General features: G+C 36.8%; 1 protein-coding gene across 15 annotated transcripts in view; it reads left to right on the top strand.

The window, feature by feature from the left end:
• The first annotated feature begins 1,574 nt into the window (after nucleotides 1-1,574).
• The window catches only part of RALGAPA1 (Ral GTPase activating protein catalytic subunit alpha 1), a 225,642-nt gene continuing 206,808 nt past the window's right edge, over nucleotides 1,575-20,408 (top strand). For 14 of the 15 annotated variants that reach the window (XR_011428633.1, XR_011428619.1, XM_023624084.2 and 11 more), the window contains exon 1: nucleotides 1,575-2,188. Coding sequence is in view for 12 of the 15 variants with exons in the window: in XM_023624084.2 (XP_023479852.1) it covers nucleotides 2,083-2,188 (106 nt within the window). In the remaining 3 variants the exon portion in view is untranslated. Of the gene's footprint in view, nucleotides 2,189-2,291; nucleotides 2,415-20,408 lie in introns of those variants that run through there. The other variant, XM_070242160.1, reaches the window with a different exon arrangement.

Genomic DNA, 20,408 nt, shown 5'->3' with positions numbered 1-20,408 from the left:
AAAATCAATTGTAATTCCACTTTGTAGCTATAATCACAATTTTGGACTATTTTTTCATCATTTTTCTAACTATATTTTATGTACATAATTTCTTTCGCAGTTTTGATAACATACATATTTTCAGTTTTGTATCTGCGTTTTCACTTAATATCGTCTTGACTATTTTCTATGTCATTAAAGAGTCTTCATATTATAATTTTCATGATTGCATAACATTCCACCTCTTGGACATTCATCTTCTTTCTGATGGACATTCATATTGTTTCCAACCTTTCGATATTATAAATCATGCTTTAATATTTTTACATAAATATTTTTCTCATTTCTGATTTTTTAGAATAGAGTTCTAAAAGTGGAACTAATGAATCAAAGTATATAAACATTTGTAAGTGTCTTGATACATAATGCCAAATTTTAATTTCCAGGAAGCTTGTAGTAATTAATGCTTCTTCTCAGCAAGCAATAGGAATGTGTGCTTTCACTCTCATCAGCGGGAAGATGGCTAATTTAAAAATAAACTTTACCGTTTGACCGACATTATTGTTAAAAATTAAATTATATTAAGTGAAAGAAGGCAGACAAAAAAGAGTATATTGTACGCTTACATTTATATAAAACTCTAGAAAATGCAAACTGCAAGTGACAGAAAGCAGATCGGTGCTTGCCTGGGGACCAGGGGTAGGGCAGTGGGAGGAAGGGATTACCAAGGGGGCAAGAGGAAAATGTGGGGGGTGATGCATATGCTCACTATTTTGATTGTGGTGATGTTTTCATGGGTGTATGCAAATATCGAACTTACCAAATTGTACACTTTGAAAAGGGGCAGTTTATCGTATACCAACTACACCTTAATAAAGTTGTTTACAAATTGTTAGAAATATTGTTTTAATCTGATTCTAAAAAGTTAACGAGTGTGAACATTTTTCACGTTTTAGTTATGAGTATACACTTTCGTGAGTTTTTTCATGTTCTCTACTAATTTTTCTACCTGCGCCCTAGTATTTTTCTCTTGGATTTGTGAACTCTTATTAAGAAAATTCACCCTGAAAGTTCTCCAGATTTCTTTGCAATTTTTTCCTCTGTTACAGAATGCTTTTTGGAGAATTCATTTATTTGTGCAAGATAATTTTAACCAAGAAGATGTGCTATAACCTCACAAATCTCTAAACTACAGTAAATTGTTTATCATCACTTTACAAAACAAGCAAAAACTCTTTAACGAAAGTCAAATGAGGAAATGAAGGGCTGTTAGAAGCAAGGCCTTTCGAATTGGATCTAAAATGTACTGCACGCCTGCTTTGATGTTTTGGAGCTATCTTCTTAAGTTACCATGACATAGTAAACAGTGGAGATGAAGGGCCTTTTTAAACAAAAACTACAAGACACTAGTTTGGGAGTTTGGCTGGGAGTCACTTTGCTGACAGAGGCGCACGCAGTAATTACCTTCCCTGACTTCCTTGGGCTCCTCCTGTGGCCGCTTACACAGGAAATAAAAGGTGGGTAATGCCACGGATGATCTCACGCCGGCATGACGTCAAGTACCCTTGACGTCAGAAGGCGGTTGCCACGGGGACCATTCGCCAGCGACGGCAGAGTCGTGAAACCCCATCGCCACACTCCGTCTCCGTTGCGGCCTCTGCAGGGTCTAAGCTGCTAAAGAAGCTTTAACCTTAAGGGGGCCTCAGGGAGAGCGGCGTGGTGCCGCTGCCTGCGAGCGCCCCACCTCCGCGGCTCCGGGGCCGGCCCGGCCTGTGGCGGCGAGCGGCGGCCGCAGGAAGCGGGCGGCGGCGGCGGCGGCGAGCGGGCCGGCCGGGTCTCCCTGGCTCCGTGCAGGGCTGGCGAGGGATCCGCCATATTGAGGCCCGAGCCGAAGGTGCCTTGCAGCGGCGGCGCGAGGCGGGGGACGGTGGCGGCCCTGGCCTGGGGCTGGGAGGAGTCGGCCGCGCCGGGGCCCGCCGGGCCGGGGAGTGAATGAGCCGCCCGCGCTAGTGTGCTCCCCGCCCACTGCCTCCACTTTCCGCCGCCGGCCCGCGCCCGGGCCGGGAGGGGGCCGCAGTCGGCCGTGGCCGCGGCCGCGGCAGGATGTTCTCCAAGAAGCCGCACGGGGACGTGAAGAAGTCCACCCAGAAGGTGCTGGACACCAAGAAGGACGCGCTGACCCGCCTCAAGCACCTGCGCATCGTCATCGGTGAGGAGCGAGGGCGGCGGCGCCCAGGAGGCCGGGGATGGCCGGCCCGCCCTCTCGGGGGCCCCGGGGCTCCCCCTGCGGCCCTGTGCGGCGCGGCGCGGGCGAGGCGGGCGAGGAGGGCGCGGCGGCGCTCTGCGGGGCGCGCGGGGGCGGCTCGTCTGGGGAGGCGAAAACTTGGCCGTTGGCAGACACTGAGCCCCACCAACACGGGCTCATCTCGGTCTGAGTTAGTAGTCCGAACTCACTTTGAAAAACTAGTGTTATTATAAAAAACTTCGATCTTTTTTAGACTTTCGGGAGATTGGATGTAGTGGATCCTGGTGTTTGTGGGATATGTTTGTCAGATGACGACCGCCGTCCCCACCCAAGTGGAAAGGGAAAAACGTTCTCAGACAATATAAACCTTGATCTCTCAAGTTTTCTTGGCTGCTGAGGGCAAGGAGGAAGCAGTTACACCTCTTTGGGAAGTGGGTGGTTCCCCAAAAGCCTGTGGGAAAGAGCCCCGCCCTTCTGTTAATACACCTTGTTCATCACTGCTGTCATTTAGAGGGAGAACTATTATTAAGTAGAGAAAACAGGGTGGTTTATCGTTTGCGTTGCTTCTGGAGAATTGTATGGAATTCTGTTTTTATTTAATTAAAATTTTCTTACCGTTTGTTGCCCTCGACTTCTGTTTTGCTGGCAGTGTGATAGTGTGAAACGAATCTTTCGGATATTTGGTCATTTCGTAGGCTGAGGAGAGCTGTAATGATACCTATGGAATATCTTCTCTGGTACTTGGATGTTTTTAGATGAAATTTGAGGTTAAAAGGAAAATTAGTTTGCCTCTGTTGGTAGAGAGTTAATGGCAGAATTGAGTTTAGAACCCAGATGCCTGAATCCTAGTTAAGAGTTTATCTCAAGCTCTCTTCCTAAATGAGTGTTTGTTTTGAAAAGTGACGTTTATTCAGTGAGATAAGTCCCTTATTTGAGGTGCATGTTTCTCTGCTATATTGTTTACTTATGCCACCAGGATACCACCAATCTTACCCAGCGTCTGTAGGGTGCTTTACTGTTTACGGAATGGTTTCATATAAATTTTAATTAATCCTCGCAATAACTCGAGAGGTAGACATTATCATCCTCCATTTTTTACAAAAGAGAAAGCTGAAGTTTGGGAATGTTAAGTGGTCGTCTAGCTGCTAGAAGGCAGAGCCAGAGCTGGAGCCCAGATTTCTGTCTCATTTGTTTTTTTTACTCTTCCTACATTTATGACAGCTCATCTATGTCACAAGTAAGTTGTATTTATTCCTGTGGAATAGTAAGAAAGCAGTTAAATTCAGTTTAGCAGTATAAAAAGAAGCCCAGTTTTCAAGGAAATATGTCTTCTAAGTATAGTTGAGATTGTGATCTTTTTATTTTCATTCTACTTCAGAGTTAAGTCATTGAAGAAAAGATTTGGCTGAGAGAGTGAGAGAGAAAGTTAATGTGTGAAGTGTAGGAGATGTATCAGATAATGGCAGTTTGAAATCGAAGACTTAATGGAATTTGACACCTACTTGGGACAGACTGTGGGTTTGGTAATGGCAGAGCTATAAAGTTGAGTTCCAGTAGCGTATTGACATTTCCTAAATTAGCTGCCATAATTCTTTAGTCGTAAAGTGATTACAGAATGGTTCATATATTTCTTTGGCACAGAAGTTTTTTCCATCTGGGAGACATGGTCTAAATTAAGAGGTCACACATGTCGGATATTTTGTAGGGCCTCGCTTCCTTGGCTTGAAAACAAAACAATAGTTTAAGAAAACCTTTTTGCTTTTTAGTAACTTATGGGGTTTTAAAAAATGGAACATATACTGTATATAAACATTTAAAATATCCTTAAGAGCCTTTAGATGCAGAACAGGCTTTCACACTCCCTGCCCTGTGATTGGAGGTAGTCAATACAGAGGGATTAATACAGTCTGTAGTTTTAGAACAGTAGTTCTCAACCAGGGACAGTTTTGCCCTCCAGGGGACACTGACAATGTCTGGAGACGCTTTTGGTTGTCACAACTGGGTGGAGGTGTTACAGGCATCTAGTGGGTAGTAGGAATGCTGTTAAACATCTTAAAATGCACAGGATAGTCCCTCACAATAGTATTCTAGCTCTAAATGTCAATAGTACTGAAGTTTAGAAACCTTGTCAAAATACAGAGTAAAAGATGGATCTTCAAATGCTATACTTCGTTCTAATATATTAGTTTATGTATTATATCTTTAAATAGTTATAGTTATTTTGTTTGAAATATGGTTAATGTAATTCCTAAGAAGATGAGTGGGAGAAAGTAGAGTAGCAAAGGTTGGAAGGCGTCTTAGAGGTCCACCAGTCAGCTACCTGGTTTTGCAGGTGGAAGAGCCACTGCAAATCCTTTTTGGAAGCAGGTGCAGTTTTTACATAAAGTTAACCCTATGAGGAAACTAGTTTGCAAAGTAATTGGGCATTGCCAATTACACAGGATTTTTTTTTTTTGGTCCCATCTGAATTTTTTTTTTAATTGACACACTAGCCTGTTAGTTGCAGGTGTATGTCATAGTGATTTAACATTTATTTACCTTATGAAATGATCACCACAGTAAGTCTAGTTACCATTTGTCACCATACAAAATTATTACAGTATTGTCGACTATATTGCCTATGCCGTAGCTTAGGTCTCCATGACTTATTTATTTTATAACTGGAGGTTTGTACCTCTTAATCCCCTTCACCTAGTTTGCCCACCCCCTCCCCCACTTCTTCCCCTGTCTGATAACCACCAGTTTTTTTTCCTGTATCTACGAGTCTGTTTCTGTTTTGTTTTGTTTGTTCGTTTGTTTTGTTTTTTAGATTCCACGTATAAGTGAAATCATATGTTACTTGTCTTTCTCTGACTTATTTCACTTAGCATAATACCCTGTAGGTCCATCTATATCGAAAATGGCAAGATTTCATTTTTTTATGGCTGAGTAATAGTGCATTGGGTATATATATATACACACATATATGTGTACCATATCTTCTTTATCCATGTATCTATCAATGGACGCTTAGGTTGCTTCCATATTTTGCCTGTTGTAAATAATGCTGCAGTAAACACAGCGGTGCATCTCTCTCTTCAAATTAGTGTTTTCACTTTCTTTGGATAAATGCCAAGAAGTGTAATTGCTTAATTGTGTGGTAGTTCTATTTTTAGTTTTTTGAGAAAGTTCCATACTGTTTTCCATAGTGGCTGCATGAATTTACATTCTTACTAGCAGTGTATGAGTGTTCCCTTATCTCCACATCCTTGTTCAACACTTGTTATTATTTGTCTTGTTGATAATAGCCATTCTGACAGGTGTGCGGTAGTATCTGTTGTGGTTTTAATTTCTATTTCCCTGATGATTAGTGATATTGAGCATCTTTTCATGTGCCTGTTGGCCATTTGTATGCCTTCTTTGGAAAAATGCCTATTCAAGTCCTCTGCCCGTTTTTTAATTGGGTTGTTTGTTTTTGAACTATATTTTTAAATTTTAAATTGAACTGCCATTCACCCAGGGTACTTATAGGAGAATTCAGTTAATCCAAATATATGAGAACATAATTTAAGCATCAAGTGTAAACCTTTTTCCTAATATGTGTTCTCACTGTAGGACAATTCCTGCGGATTTATAGAACTTGACTCTGAAGAATTTAAATTTTAATCTGCTGTGTTCATTGATATTGCTATATATTTGATTTGTAGGAACTTGCAAGTTAGCGTTTTTAAAAAATAGAGATAAAGTCTTGTCTAATTTCTAAAGTTTCATGTTACCCTCTCTCCCTGCACCTTTTTCTTCTTTTAACAGTTAATAGCTTTAAGATAATGATATTAAGTTAGCATGTGTAAAGTGGCGAACATAATACCTGGCGTGTAATGGATATTGACTGAGTGTTAATTTTCTTCTGTGGCAAGGTAACAGATCAGTCTTCTTGATTTAAAAATAAAAACATGAGTGCTTATTTAGCTGATAAATATATTGATCATTGTTGGATCAATCTAATAGCTTTATTGAGGTATAATTAACATACAATAAATTGCATATATTTAAAGTGTATAATTGAATAATTTTTGACATACATATACCTTGTGAAACCATCATGACACTCAAGATTAGGAACATATCCAGACAAGATAACAAATATATCTGTAACCTCTCAAAGTTTCTTTTTGCCCCTTTGCAGTCCCTTCCTCCTACCTCTTCTTGCCCTGGCCCCCCCTCCGCCCCGCCAAGGCAGCTACAGATCTGCTGTCACTCTAGATTAGTTTGCGTTTTCTAGAGTTTTATATATGTGTGGAATTATGCAGTATTTACTCTTTGTTTGGTTTTACTCAGCCTTATTATTTTGAAATTCATCTATATTGTTGTGTCGTGTGTCAATAGTACATTGTTTTTATTTCTGGGTAGTATTCCATTGTATAGGTATGCCACGATTTGATTATCCATTAACCTGTTGATGGACATGTGGATTGCTTTCAGTTTTGGGCTGCTACAGGTACAGCTGCTGTGAGGTGTACTTGTTCTCTGGACGTATGCTTTCTTTTCTCTTGGATAAATACCTATGAATGGAATGGCTGGATCGTAGGGTGATTGTGTGTTTAACTTTTTACGAAATCGCCGTATGGTTTTTTACCGTTTTACATTCTCACCAGCAGTGTATGAGAGTTCCAGTTCCTCCACAGTTGCTCCAACACGACTTCGTATGGCCAGTCTTTTTAATTTCAACCACTATATGTAATAAGTATGTCGTGCCTATACTAGTGTTTCCTCGATATCTAATAATTTTGAGCTTCTTTTCATGTGCTTACTTACCATTGTATAACTTCTTTAATAAAGTGTCTGTTCACATCTTTTACTTATTTTTAAATTGAGTTGTTTGCTTTCTTATTCAGTTTTGAAAATTCTTTATGTATTCTGGATGCAAGTACTTTATCAGATATATGATTTGCAAAGATTTTTTTCCCCCAGTCTTTGTATTGTCTTTTAATTCTCTTAAAGTTTTCTTTGAAGGAGTAGGAATTCTTAATTTTCGTTAAGTCCATATATCAATTTATTCTTTTATAGTTCATGCTTTTGGTGTTGTATCTAAAATCTTTGCCTAAGCCAAGGTCACAAAGATTTTCTCCTATGCTTTTTCTTGAAGTTTTATAGTTTTAGGATCTATATTTAGGTCTGTGGTCCATCTTGAGTTAACTTTGTAAGTATGATTTGAGATATGGATTGAAATTTGTATTTTGCATATGGATATACAATTGTTCTAGCACCGTTTGTTGAAAAAGACTGCCCTTTCTCCACTGAGTTGCTTTGTACTTTTTCCAAAACTCAGTTTTCTTTATATGTGTGGGCCTATTTATGGACTCTCTGTTTTGTTCCAGCAATCTATTTGTCTGTGTTGGTGCCAATACCACAATTTTTTTTTTCCTGTAACTTGGTAATAAATCTTGAAATCAGGTAGTATTGTCCCTCCAACTTTGTTCTTCTTTTTCAAAGGTTTTTTTGGGGGCAAGGGGGACGGACTGTGCCAGGTCCTTTACATATGAGCTTTAAGATTAGCTTGTCGATTTCCAAAATAATTTTTTAAATAAATAACAAATTCTTGCTGGGATTTTGCTTGGGATTGTGATGCCTCTATGGGTCAATTTGGGAAAAATTGTCAACAATATTGAATTCTCTGACTCATGAACAAAGGATATTTCTCCATTTATATAGGGCTTCTTTAATTTTTCTAGCAGTGTTTTGTAGTTTTTAATGTACAGATTTTACATATCTTTTGTCACTTATCTCTAAATATTTTCTACTTTGATGTTTTTATAAATAGTATCTTTATATCCATTTTTTTTTAAGATTTTATTTTTCCTTTTTGTCCCCAAAGCCCCCCAGTACATAGTTGTATTATATTCTTCGTTGTGGGTCCTTCTAGTTGTGGCATGTGGGACGCTGCCTCATCATGGTTTGATGAGCAGTGCCATGTCTGCGCCCAGGATTCAAACCAACGAAACACTGGGCCACCTGCAGCAGAGCGCGCGAACTTAACCACTCGGCCACGGGTCAGCCAGCCCCATATCTTTATATCCATTTTTGATTGTTTGTTGGTAGTGTAAGGAAATACAGTTGGTTTTGGTATATTGAGCTGGTATCCTGAACATTGCTAAAGTCACTTATTCTGTCAGTTTTTTATAGATTCCATTGGATTTTTTACATAGACAGCCTCATTTTCTGTGAGTAAAGACAGTTTTATTTCTTCTTTTCCAATCTTGATGCCTTTATTTCTTTTTCTTGCTTATTGAAGTCGCTAGAACCTCTAGTACAGTGTAGAATAGAAGTGGTTAAAGTGGATGTCTTTGTCTTGTTCTTGATCTCAAGGGTAAAGGAACCAATTTTTTATCATACAATATGATGTTAACTGTGGGTTTTTCATAGATGCTCTTTATCATGTTGAGAAAGTTCCATTCTATTCCTAGTTTGCTGAGAGTTTTCATCAGGAATGGATATTGGATTTGTCACATGCTTTTTCTGCTTCTCTTGAGATGAACAGATGTTTTTCTTTTTTCATTTGTTGGTATGATGAATTACAGTCATTGGTTTTTCAAATGTTAAATCAACTCTGCAATCCCGGGATTAAACCTCAATTGGTCACGATGTATTGTCATTTTTATATATTGTTGGATTTGATATGCTACAATTTTGTTTATAATTTTTGTATTTATGTTCATGAGGGATATTGGTGTGTATTTTTCTTGTAATGTTTTTGGTTTTGATACCAGGTAATGTTAGCCTCATAGTATTAATTGAGAAGCCTAACAGTATTGATTAATTAATTCCTTTCTTTTCAATTTTCTGGAAATGTTCGTGTAGAATTGGTATTATTTTTTCCTTAAGTGTTTGGTAGAATACACTAGTGAAGCCATCTGGATCTGGAGTTTTCTTTGAGGGAAGGTTTTTAACTACTTTAATAGATAGAGGGCTATTCACGTTTTCTATTTCTTCTTGAATGAGCATTGCCGTTTGTGTTTGTCAAGGAATTTTCTCATTTCATATAAGTCAACAAATTTATAGTTAGAAAGTAGTTCATAACGCTCCCTCATTATCCTTTTCATAATTGTAGAATCTGTGGTGATGTCACCTCTCTTATTCCTGATGTTAATAATTTGTCTTTCTTTTCCTGGTCAGTCTGACTAGAGGCTTATCACTCTATTGATCTTCTAAAAGAACCAGCTTGTGGCTTTATTTTCTATTTTTCTGTTTTTATTTCATTGATTTCTGCTTTTATCTTTATTTCCCATTTACTTTTTAAAATTTAGTTTAATTTGCTCTTTTTAATTTAATTTGTTCTTTTTCTAGTTTCTTAAGATGTAATCTGAGGTTATTGATTTGAGACCTTTTTTCTTTCTACTATAGGCATTTGGTGATACCAATTTTCCCGTAAGTAGCATCCCACAAATTATGGCATTTTGTATTTTCATTTTCAGTTAGGTTCAAAATGCATTCTAACTTCTCTTTTGATTGCTGCTTTGATTCCATGGGTTATTTAGAAGTGTCTTTAGCTTCAAATATTTGTGGATTATTCAGATATCTTTCTGTTATTGATTTCTAATTTAATTCCATTATAGTCAGAGAACATATGTCTTAAGACTTGAATTCTTTAAAATTTGTTGAAATTTGGTAGTCCAGAGTGTGTTTTAACTTGATAAATGTTCCATATGCACTTGGGAACAATATATATTTTGCTTTTTTGGGTTGAGTGATTTAAAATGTCAATTAGGACAACTTGTTTGATAGTGTTGTTCAAGTCTTCTGTATCCTTGCTGGATTTCTGTCTACTTGTTTTTATCAATTATTGAGAGGGGGCTGCAGTTTCTGACTATAATTGTGGGTTTGTCCATTTCTTTCTTTTTTTTCCCCTAAAGATTAGCACCTGAGCTAACATCTGTTGCCAGTCTTCTTCTTCTTTTTTTTTTTTTTGCTTATTCTTCTCCCCAAAGCTCCCTAGTAGTACATAATTGTATATTCTAGTTGTAGGTCCTTCTGGTTGTGCTATGTGGGACACCGCCTCAGCATGGCTTGATGAGCGGTGGGTGCTAGGTCTGTGCCCAGATCTGACCTGTGAAACCCTGGGCCACCAAAGCAGAGGACCCAAACTTAACCACTCAGCCACGGGGTCGGCCCCCCTGTCTGTTTCTTTTTGCAGTTCTATCAGGTTTTGTTTCATGTATTGTCAAGCTCTAAGTGCCTAAACATTTAGGATTATTACTTCCTCTTGGTAAATTCACTCCTGTGTTGTTATGAAATGATCTCTTTGTCCCTGGTAATAGTTTCTGCTCTGGAATCTACTTAATAGTAATGTAGCATTATAGTAATATAAAATATTTATATATTTATTATATTATATGTAATATTTAAAGTAATATAACTTCCACTTTCATTTACTAGTGTTAGGAGGGTGTATATTTTCCTGTTTTTTTTTTTTTTTTTTTTTTTTAAAGATTTTATTATTTCCTTTTTCTCCCCAAAGCCCCCCGGTACATAGTTGTATATTCTTCGTTGTGGGTTCTTCTAGTTGTGGCATGTGGGACGCTGCCTCAGCGTGGTCTGATGAGCAGTGCCATGTCCGCGCCCAGGATTCGAACCAACGAAACACTGGGCCGCCTGCAGCGGAGCGCGCGAACTTAACCACTCGGCCACGGGGCCAGCCCCATATTTTCCTGTTTTTTAAATGTATTTGTGTCTTTGTATTTGAAGTGGATTTCTTGTTGGCAGCATATGGTTGAGTCTTACTTTTTTATCTCATCTGATAATCTTAGCCTTTTAATTGTGTTTGGATGACGTACATTTTTTTCTTTGTCACCATGCTGTATGTTACAACCCCAGAACTGATTTATCTTATAACTGGAAGTTTGTACCTTTTGCCCACCTTCACCCATTTCCCCCACTCCCAGTCCTTGCCTCTGGCAACCACCCTTCTGGTCTCTGTTTGTATGTGTTCGCGTTTTTAGATTCCACATATAAGTGAGATTATACAGTCTCTCTTTCTCTGATTTATTTCACTTAGCGTAACGCCTTCGAGGTCCACCTATATTGTAGCAAATGGCAGGATTTTCTTCTTTTTTTGTGGCTAAATAACATTTCACACACACGCACACACACGTTATATGTCACATTTTCTTCATCCATTCATCCGTCAGTGGACACTTAAGTTGTTTCCACATCTTAGCTACTATAAATACTGCTGCAATGAATATGGGAGTGCAGATAACACTTCAAGGTAGTGATTTCTTTTTCTTCAGGTATATATACAGAAGTGGAATTGCTGGATCATATGGTAGTTCTATTTTTAATTTTTTGAGAAACTTCCATACTGTTTCCATAGTGGCTGTTCTTACTTAAATTCCCACCAGCAGTGCACAAGGTTTCCCTTTTCTCCACATTATCACCAATATTTGTTATTTCTTTTTGATAATAGCCATTCTAAGGTGTGTGAGGTGTTATCTCATTGTGGTTGTGATTTGCATTTCCTTGGTGATTAGTGATGTGGAGCACCTTTTCATGTCCCTGTTGGCCATCTGTATGTCTTCTTTGAAAAAATGTCTTTGCATTTCCTCTGCCCACTTTTTAATCGGATTCTATATGGTTTTACTATTCAGTTTCATGAGTTCTTTATATATTTTGAATATTAGCCCCTTATGAAATATGCAATGTACAAATATTTGGTCCATTCCAAAGGTTGCCTTTTCATTTTGTTGATGGTTTCTTTTGCTTTACAGAAGCTTTTTAGTTTGGTGTAATCCTGGTTGTTTATTTTTGCTTTTATTTTCTTTGCATTTTTGTCAAATCCAAAAAATCATCACCAAGATCAATGTCAAGGAGCCTGTCGCCTATGTTTTCTTCTAGGAGTTTTATGGTTTCAGGTCTTATGTTCAAGCTTTTAATCCATTTTGAATTAATTTTTGTGTATGGTGTAAGATAGTGGTGCAGTTTCATTCTTTTGAATCTTGCTGTCCAGTTTTCCCAACACTATTTATTGAAGAGATAATCTTCTCCCTCTTGTATATTCTTGGCTACTTTCTTGTAAACTAGTTGACCATTTATGTATGGATTTATTTCTGGGCTCTATATTCTGTTCCATTGGTCTTGTGTCTGTTTTTATGCCAGTACCATACTGTTCTGATTACTATAGCTTTGTAAAATAGTTTGAAATCAGGGAGTGTGATGCCACCAGCTTCGTTCTTTCTCAGGATAGCTTTGGCTATGTGGGGTCTTTTGTGGTTCCATACAAATTTTAGGATTGTTTTTGCTATTTGTGTGAAAAATGCCATTGGAATTTTCATAGGGTTTGCAGTGAAGTTGTAGATCACTTTGGGTAGTACACACATTTTAACAATTTTAATTCTCCTAATCCATGACCATGGAATCTTTCCATTTATTTGTGTCTTTTTCAGTTTCTTTTGTCAATGTCCTGTCGTTTTCAGTGTACAGATCATTCACCTCCTTGGTTAAATTTGTTCCTAGATATTTTATTCTTTTTGATGCAAGTGTAAATGGGATTTTTTCCTTAATATCTGTTTCTGACAGTTCATTGTTAGTGTATAGAAATGCAACTGATTTTTGTATATCAATTTTATATCCTGCAACTTGACTGAATTTGTTTATTAGTTCTAACAGTTTTTTGGTAGAGTCTTTAGGTTTTCTAATATATAAGATCATGTCATCTGTAATTTAGACAATTTTACTTTTTTGTCTCAGATTTGAATGGCTTTTATTTCTTCTTCTTGTCTAACTGCTCTGGCTAGGACTTCCTATGTTGAAAGATGTTCCTGATCGTAGAGGAAAAGCTTTCAGCTTCTCATGTTGAGTATGATGTTAACTGTGGGCTTGTCATATATGGCCTTTATTATTTGGAGGTACATTCCCTCTATTTCCACTTTGTTGAGAGTTTTTATTATGATTGGATGTTGAATTTTGTTGAATGCTTTTTCTGTACCTATTGAGATGATCATGTGGTTTTTATTCACTTTGTTAATGTGGTGAATCACATTTATTGATTTGTGGTTGTTGAACCATCCTTGCATGCCTGGAATAAATCCAACTTAATCATGGTTATGCTCCTTTTAATGTATTTTCGAGTTCACTTTGCTAATATTTTGCTGAGGATTTTTGCATCTGTGTTCTTCAGAGATATTGACCTATAATTTTCTTTTTTTGTAGTGTCCTTGTCTGGTTTGGGTTTTAGGGTAATGCTGGCCTTGTAAAATGAGTTTAGAAGTGTTCCCTCCTCTTCTGTTATGTGGAAGAGATTGAGAAGGATTGTTATCACTTCTTTAAATGTTTGGTAGAATTCACCAGTGAAGCCATATGGTCCTGGACTTTTCTCTCTTGGGAGATTTTTTATTACTGATTCAGTCTCCTTACTTGTAATTTTTCTGTTCAGATTCAGACCATAACAACTATTTATTCAGATCTGGATGGTGTACATTTAATGTCATTATTGATTTAGTTAAATTTAAGTCTGTCATCTTGCTGCTTGTTTTCTATTTTGCCTGTCCTTAGTTCCCTTTCTTCCCCTTTTTTGCCTTTTTTGGTATTAGTTTAATAAATTTGCAACTCTTTCTTAAATCTCCTTTGTTGACTTATTAGCTATAATTGTTTATTTTAGTGATTGCTTTATGATTTATAGTATACATCTTTAACTTACCAGATTCCACTATTAAGTGATATTATACCACTTCTCGTGTTGTGTAAGAGCTTTACAAGAGTACCTCCAATTCTCCCCCCAACCTTTATACTTTTTTGGTGACAACATTTGCTTATACATATTATAAACCCTACATTATGTTGTTTATATAATAGGTATAGGTAGTTATCTTTTAGGAGTTGTAAATAATAAGAAAAAGGCATATATTTACTCATGTAGTACCATTTGCAGTGCTCTCATTTCTTTACAGAGATAGCTATTTCCATCCATCTAGTATCGTTTTGTTTCTGCCTGAAGGACTTTAACATTTTTTCTGTGATCATGGTCTGCTGGTGATGGATTCCTTATGTTTTTGTTTGTGTGAAAAAGTCTTTATTTTGCCTTCTTTTTTGAAAGATTTCGCTCCATTTATGATTCTAGGTTGATAGCTTTTTTCCTTTATCCTTTTAAGATTTTACTCCACTTTTTGTATGCCTTGTTTCTGACAACTGTGTTGTCATCCTTATCTTACTCTGTATGAAAGGTCATGTTTTTTTCTGGCTACTTTTGAGATTTTCTCCATCGTTTATCTTGAGCAATTTGATTATGATGTGCTGTGGTGTAGTTTTCTTAATATTTCTTGGCTTGTGGTTTATTGATTCTCAGATTTGTGGGTTTATGGTTTTAGAAAGTTTGGAAAAATGTTGGCCATTTTTTCCCAGTAATTTCTCCCCTCTCTTCTTTTTGGAATTTCATTTATTAGTATATTATAAACTATTAATATTAGATTAGCATATTAGAAAGTATTATTAGTATATTGGAAAGTCTCATAGCTTTAAAAGAACTGACATCCTTTTTTTTTGGATTCTTTTTACTCTCTGTTTTATCTTGGATAGTTTCTATTGCTGTGTCTTCAAGTTCACTAGTCTTTTCTTCTGCTACATACAATCTGCCATTAATCTCATTTCATTTATTTTTTTCATTTTAGACATTGTACATTTTGGGTAAATAAGTAAATAATTATATCATCTACATGTCTTCTTACCTTTGTGAACATATGAAATATAATTAAAATAGTGATATACTTCTGTGCTCATTCTAACATCTCTGTCAATTCTGGGTCACTTTTAATCACTTGATTTTTCTCCTCATTCTGGGTTGTTTTTGTGCTTCTTTGTATGTAGAGTAATCTTTAAATTTCTGATATTGCAAATTTTACCTTCTTAGCTTTTGGATATTTTCGTATTCCTATAAATTCATGATCTTTTATCTGGGATGCAGTTAAATTACTTGAAAACTGTTTGATCATTACATGTCTTGCTTTTATGATTTGTTGAGTGCATCATCTAAGGTTAATTATTACCTACTATGAGGCAATACCTTCCTGAGTATTCTACTCGATGCCTCGCAAATTACAAGTGTTTTTTGTAGCCCAACTCTTGGGAACCAGCACTGTTCCTGTTCTTATGTGAGCATCTGCTAGTAGTCTCTCAAATTCTTTCACATAGTTCTTTCTTCCGTCTTGGGACGTTTCCTAACAAGTATGTTATGGTTATACTGGAAGGGGGCTGTCTCCAGTCTCCTGGGTTCTCACATCTCTCCTCTCTTCTGTGCTCTGTCCTGTGAACTCTAATTATCTTAGTCTCTATGACTGACTCATAAATTCCACTGGCTCTGCCTGGATTCCCTTTCCTCTCACCATGGCCTGGCAACTCCTGTTTTTTTTTTTTTTTTTTTTTTTTTAAGAGCTAGCATTTATTGTGCCCTTCCAATGGTCTGGGACTTGCCTTAAGCATTTTTTGGGCAAGGGGGGAAGATTGGCCCTGAGCTAATGTCTGTTGCCAATCACCTTTTTTTTCCTCCCCAAAGCCCCAGTGCATAGGTCATTCTAGTTCTTCTTTGTGGGGTGCAGCCACAGCATGGCTTGATGAGCGGTGTGTAGGTCCACACCCAGGATTCGAACTGATGAACCCTGGGTCGCCAAAGCAGAGCATGCAAACTTAACTACTTGGCCATGGGGCTGGCCCTGACTGGCAACTCTTAAGTCAGTAAGCTGGAGCAGTTGAAGGGGCAACTCATTTGTTTGTCATTTGTCAGGAATGACTTCCCTCACCTGATGTCCGTACCTGCTTGAAACAAACAAAAATTACAAAAAACTCTGAAACATAAACAGCAGTTGGACATAAGATGCTGATAATAAGAGGTTGTCTTAAATGAATGAGACTGAAAATTGGCTTCATACAAAGCAACCTGGTGTCCATTTTTTACTTTTTTTGTTGAGAAGAAATTTAAGTGATTAATGAAAAATATCTGATTTTTGTCTCCAGTCTGAATATATTAATGTTTTCACAAAGAAAATTAGATTAAAATATCTAAAATCAGAAAAATAAATAACTAGTGTGCAGTAGGTATGAATGGTAATATATAAGGACAGAAACAAGCACTATATGTTCATTAAATAAATAAAAATGGCATAGATTTGCTTGGACAAGATTTGGTTGGAAATCTGAAAATGTGTAGGAGTAATTATGAACTATAAACTGCCTATAAAAATAAACTAATTTGATATTTGAATATATTTTTAAGGGTTTGATATACAAAGGTAGTAAGTAATCTTATATGCATGACATTCAACCCTTTTATGTTTTTTAATTTGTATATACTCTTTATATTCTTTAATTTTAAACTTACTGATTTGAAAAATTAATTGACTTCATTAAAATACTTTCTCTTTGTATATTTATGAAGAAGTGATTTACTGAGTAGATTATTTACATAAACAATGGTACTGATTAATTTGCTTAGTAAAACAAGCTGTTTCAAATACTGTGAGTCATCTTTGCATTAATACTTCTTTTATTATGGATTTTACTGCATCTGAAGGATTTTACATGACTTAAAGGAGTGAATAAATGTGGAATAAAACAATTAGTGATAAAATAGACAACTGAATACCCACTACTTAAAGAAAGGAAACATTGTCAGTTTCCAGAGATGAGCTGATTATAGCTATGAGGCATTGAATTTGGTTCTTAGATTTCCTGTCAGTTAAAGTGAAGAAGGAAACATGTTGGTTTATGAGTTTTCAGTGTCTTAGAAAAGAAAGCATTGTTATTGTTGTTAACATATTTTTCTGAATTCTAAATTCAGTCGTAATTTGTGTGTGTTCATATATTATCTAATGTCTCTTCTTTTAGAAGGATCCATGTCATAGAAATAGACCTTGGAGAAAATAGAGAAGTAGGTGATTAGTATGTTTGTTACATCTGCTCTTTCTAGTATCAAATGTCTACACAATCTAAATTGTTTTTCTTTTTTTGTCTGTTTCTGTAAATGACATCACCATCCTCCAGGTTATTAAGACATGAAACTTTCATCTTTAACAATGTGGTTGGAAAAGATAAATAGATGTAAGGGTGTCCCACAGACACCTCAAATCCTAAGTGTCCCAACATAAATTTATCTTTGTCTACCATATTGTCTTAACTTCTTGTTACCCCTGTCTAGTACCTTACATTTCAGCAATATTGAATGAGAAATCAGTTTCTGTGGTGCATATGCTTTTGCTAATAACGTTTACTGTGCCCTACTACTTTCCATCACTCTTACACCAAAAGCTTCTACTCTTCCTTCAAGTCTCAGGGCAAAATCTGTTTATAGCTTTGGTGAAGCCTTCCCAGGTAGGTGTAGGAGCTTTTCCTACATTGTACATATTTTCTTCTAGTAATTTGGTTATTTTATTGCAATGTAATTATTTATATTTGCATGCCTGTGTCTGATAACTTGCTGAGGGCAGAGGTGTGTCTTTTCATCTTCATATCCTTAGACTCAACACACACCTGGCATGTAATAGATGCTCAGTCAATGTTATGTGGTTCATGAATGAATGTATCAGGTATGAGGAGAGCAAAGTTGCTATTTTGTAATTAACTTCCTTTCAGTTGACAGTGGTAGAAAGAACATGTAAAGTGAGTATTCTGATCAGAAAGAAACCTTAGGTTGTCTTTAGTACCTGTGCAAATAAATTGGTTCGGAATCTAAAGTCTGCACTATCTGAAATAGAAAAACAAACAAAAACAAAAAACCAGGAGGCCGGCCCCGTGGCCAGGTGGTGAAGTTCGTGCGCACCACTTCAGCGGCCCAGGGTTTTGCTGGTTCAGATCCTGGGCGCAGACATGGCACTGCTCATCAGGCCACATTGAGGCAGTGTCCCACATGCCACAACAAGAAGGATCCACAACTAGAATATACAACTATGTAATGGGAGGATTTGGGGAGAAAAAGCAGGAGGAAAAAAAAGACTGGCAACAGTTGTTAGCTCAGGTGCCAATCTTTAACAAAAAACAAAGAACAAATAAAACACAAAAAACCAGGATATTATCTGAAAAATGTTTAGGGCATTATGGCAGAGGTTATCAGATAATCCCTTCCATTATTGAAAGAAATCTTCATGACCCTTATATAACATCTAACTTTTAGAAAACTTGTGTCCATTGAGGCCAACACCACGTTAGCTTTAAAGTGTACTCCCCTGCTCCCTCCATTTAACAGAATAAACTGACCTGTAGATAGACACAGAGGAGAAGGCAATGTGAAGACAGAACACAAAGTTTGTGCCTCTGATTTGTCACAGCAGCCACAGGAGCCTAATACAAATCTTTTGGCATTTTGGCCTTTTGCTCGTGCATATAACTTTGAGAATCAGCTTGTTAAATTTCATGAATAATATTGTTAGAATTTTTTTATTGGATTGCCTTGAATCCATAGATTTCATTTACAGGAGATTGACATCTGTAGGATATCTAGTATTCTTATCCCAAGGAGTCTCTATTTATTTAAGCCTTCCTTAGTGTTTGTAAATACAAATCTCATATTTTTCTCTAAGAAAGCTTTGCAGTTCTTTTTGTAGTCAAGAACAGTTACATTGAAAAAGGATGTAAAATTTTAAAAAGATGGCTTCCATTTGCTACAGAAGGAGCTCACGTGACCGCTTCATTAAATGGTGGTCTAGATAAAGATCAAGAAGAAGAAATGCTCATCTGGATAAGAAAATATGGATCACTACTTTATGTCTTATGTAGAATAAATTCTAAATAGTTCTAATTCTTCAGTATAAAATGGAAGAAAAAATAAATAAATATATCTTAAGTATTGGGATAGGTAAGACCACTCTTAAAACTTACACCAGAGTTAGAAATTGTCACAGAAATGTTTGATAAATTTGCCTATAAAAACGTTTTAAATTTCTGGGCCCAGCCCCATGGCCAAGTAATTAAATTTGTGCTCTCCACTTCAGTGACCCCGGGTTCCTTGGTTTGGATCCTTGTTGTACACCTACACATCACTCATCAAGCCATGCTGTGGCAGCATCCCACACAGAAGAACTAGAATGAGCTACAAGTAGGAAATACAACTATGTAATGGGACTTTGGGAGGAAAAAACAAAAAAAGAGGAAGATTGGCAACAGATGTTAGCTCAGGGCCAATCTTCTTGACCCCCCCCCCAAAACATTTTTTTAAAATTTCTCACAGTAAAAATCATTATTAACAGTTAAAAGACAAACAAAACTAGGAAACATTTGCAACATGTTTAAAAGAGTTAATTTCTTTTTTCTTCTTCTTCTCCCCAAAGCCCCCCAGTACACAGTTGTATATTTTAGTTGCGGCACATGGGATGCCACCTCAGCATGGCTTGATGAGCGTTGCTAGGTCCGTGCCCAGGATTTGAACTGGTGAAACCCTGGGCCACCAACACAGAGCGTGTGAACTTAACCACTTGGCCATGGGGTCAGCCCCAAGAGTTGATTTCTTTATGAACTGTTAAAAATTTATGAAATTTGGAAAAAATTGCAACGTATGTTATCAAGACATGTGGAAACAGATTCTTTCATACATTGCTGGTGGAATGTAAATTAGAGGGCATTTTGACTGTTAAATATTAAAATTTCAAATGTATATGTGCATATCCTTTGAAACCAGCATTTCCATCTCTTCGTATTTATTCTAAGAAAGTAAGTGGATAAGTGCATAGATCACTGCAGTATTGTTTAGAGCAGTGAAAAATTTGAACCAATCTAAATATTCGTTATTTGGGGATTGATTTCAGAATTTAGATATACTCCAAAATATACGTAAGTTGAGTATTGTGTTCTCAGGAATTGTTAACATTCTAATAATTACTAAGTAAATTGGCTGACTTTTCACATGAACACAAATACAGTTCCATCTCTTCACTATTTTTGAGAAGTTTTTAAGGAGTGAACATTTTCATAGAAGAGCTGTCATATATTGGCTAATAGCTAATATTTTTGACCACTTATGTGTGTGGCAGGTCCTGGACTGAGCATTTGACATGTGTTACCTGACTTAATCCCTGCAACAGCCCAGTGTCGTGGATAGTAATTAATCCCCAAGGAAACTTCAGTATTAAATAGCTAGTAAGTAAGGGGAGATAGTGGAGAAAGTCAGAAGGGTTCTGATCTCAGCTATATTATTTACTTAACACTTTTAGAGATACTTTACTTGTCTATAAAG

The sequence above is a fragment of the Equus caballus genome, chromosome 1, assembly GCF_041296265.1.
Source record: "Equus caballus isolate H_3958 breed thoroughbred chromosome 1, TB-T2T, whole genome shotgun sequence".
Lineage (NCBI taxonomy): Eukaryota > Metazoa > Chordata > Mammalia > Perissodactyla > Equidae > Equus > Equus caballus.
Note: the sequence above shows the minus strand (reverse complement) of the source record. Positions and strands in the feature narration are given on the sequence as shown.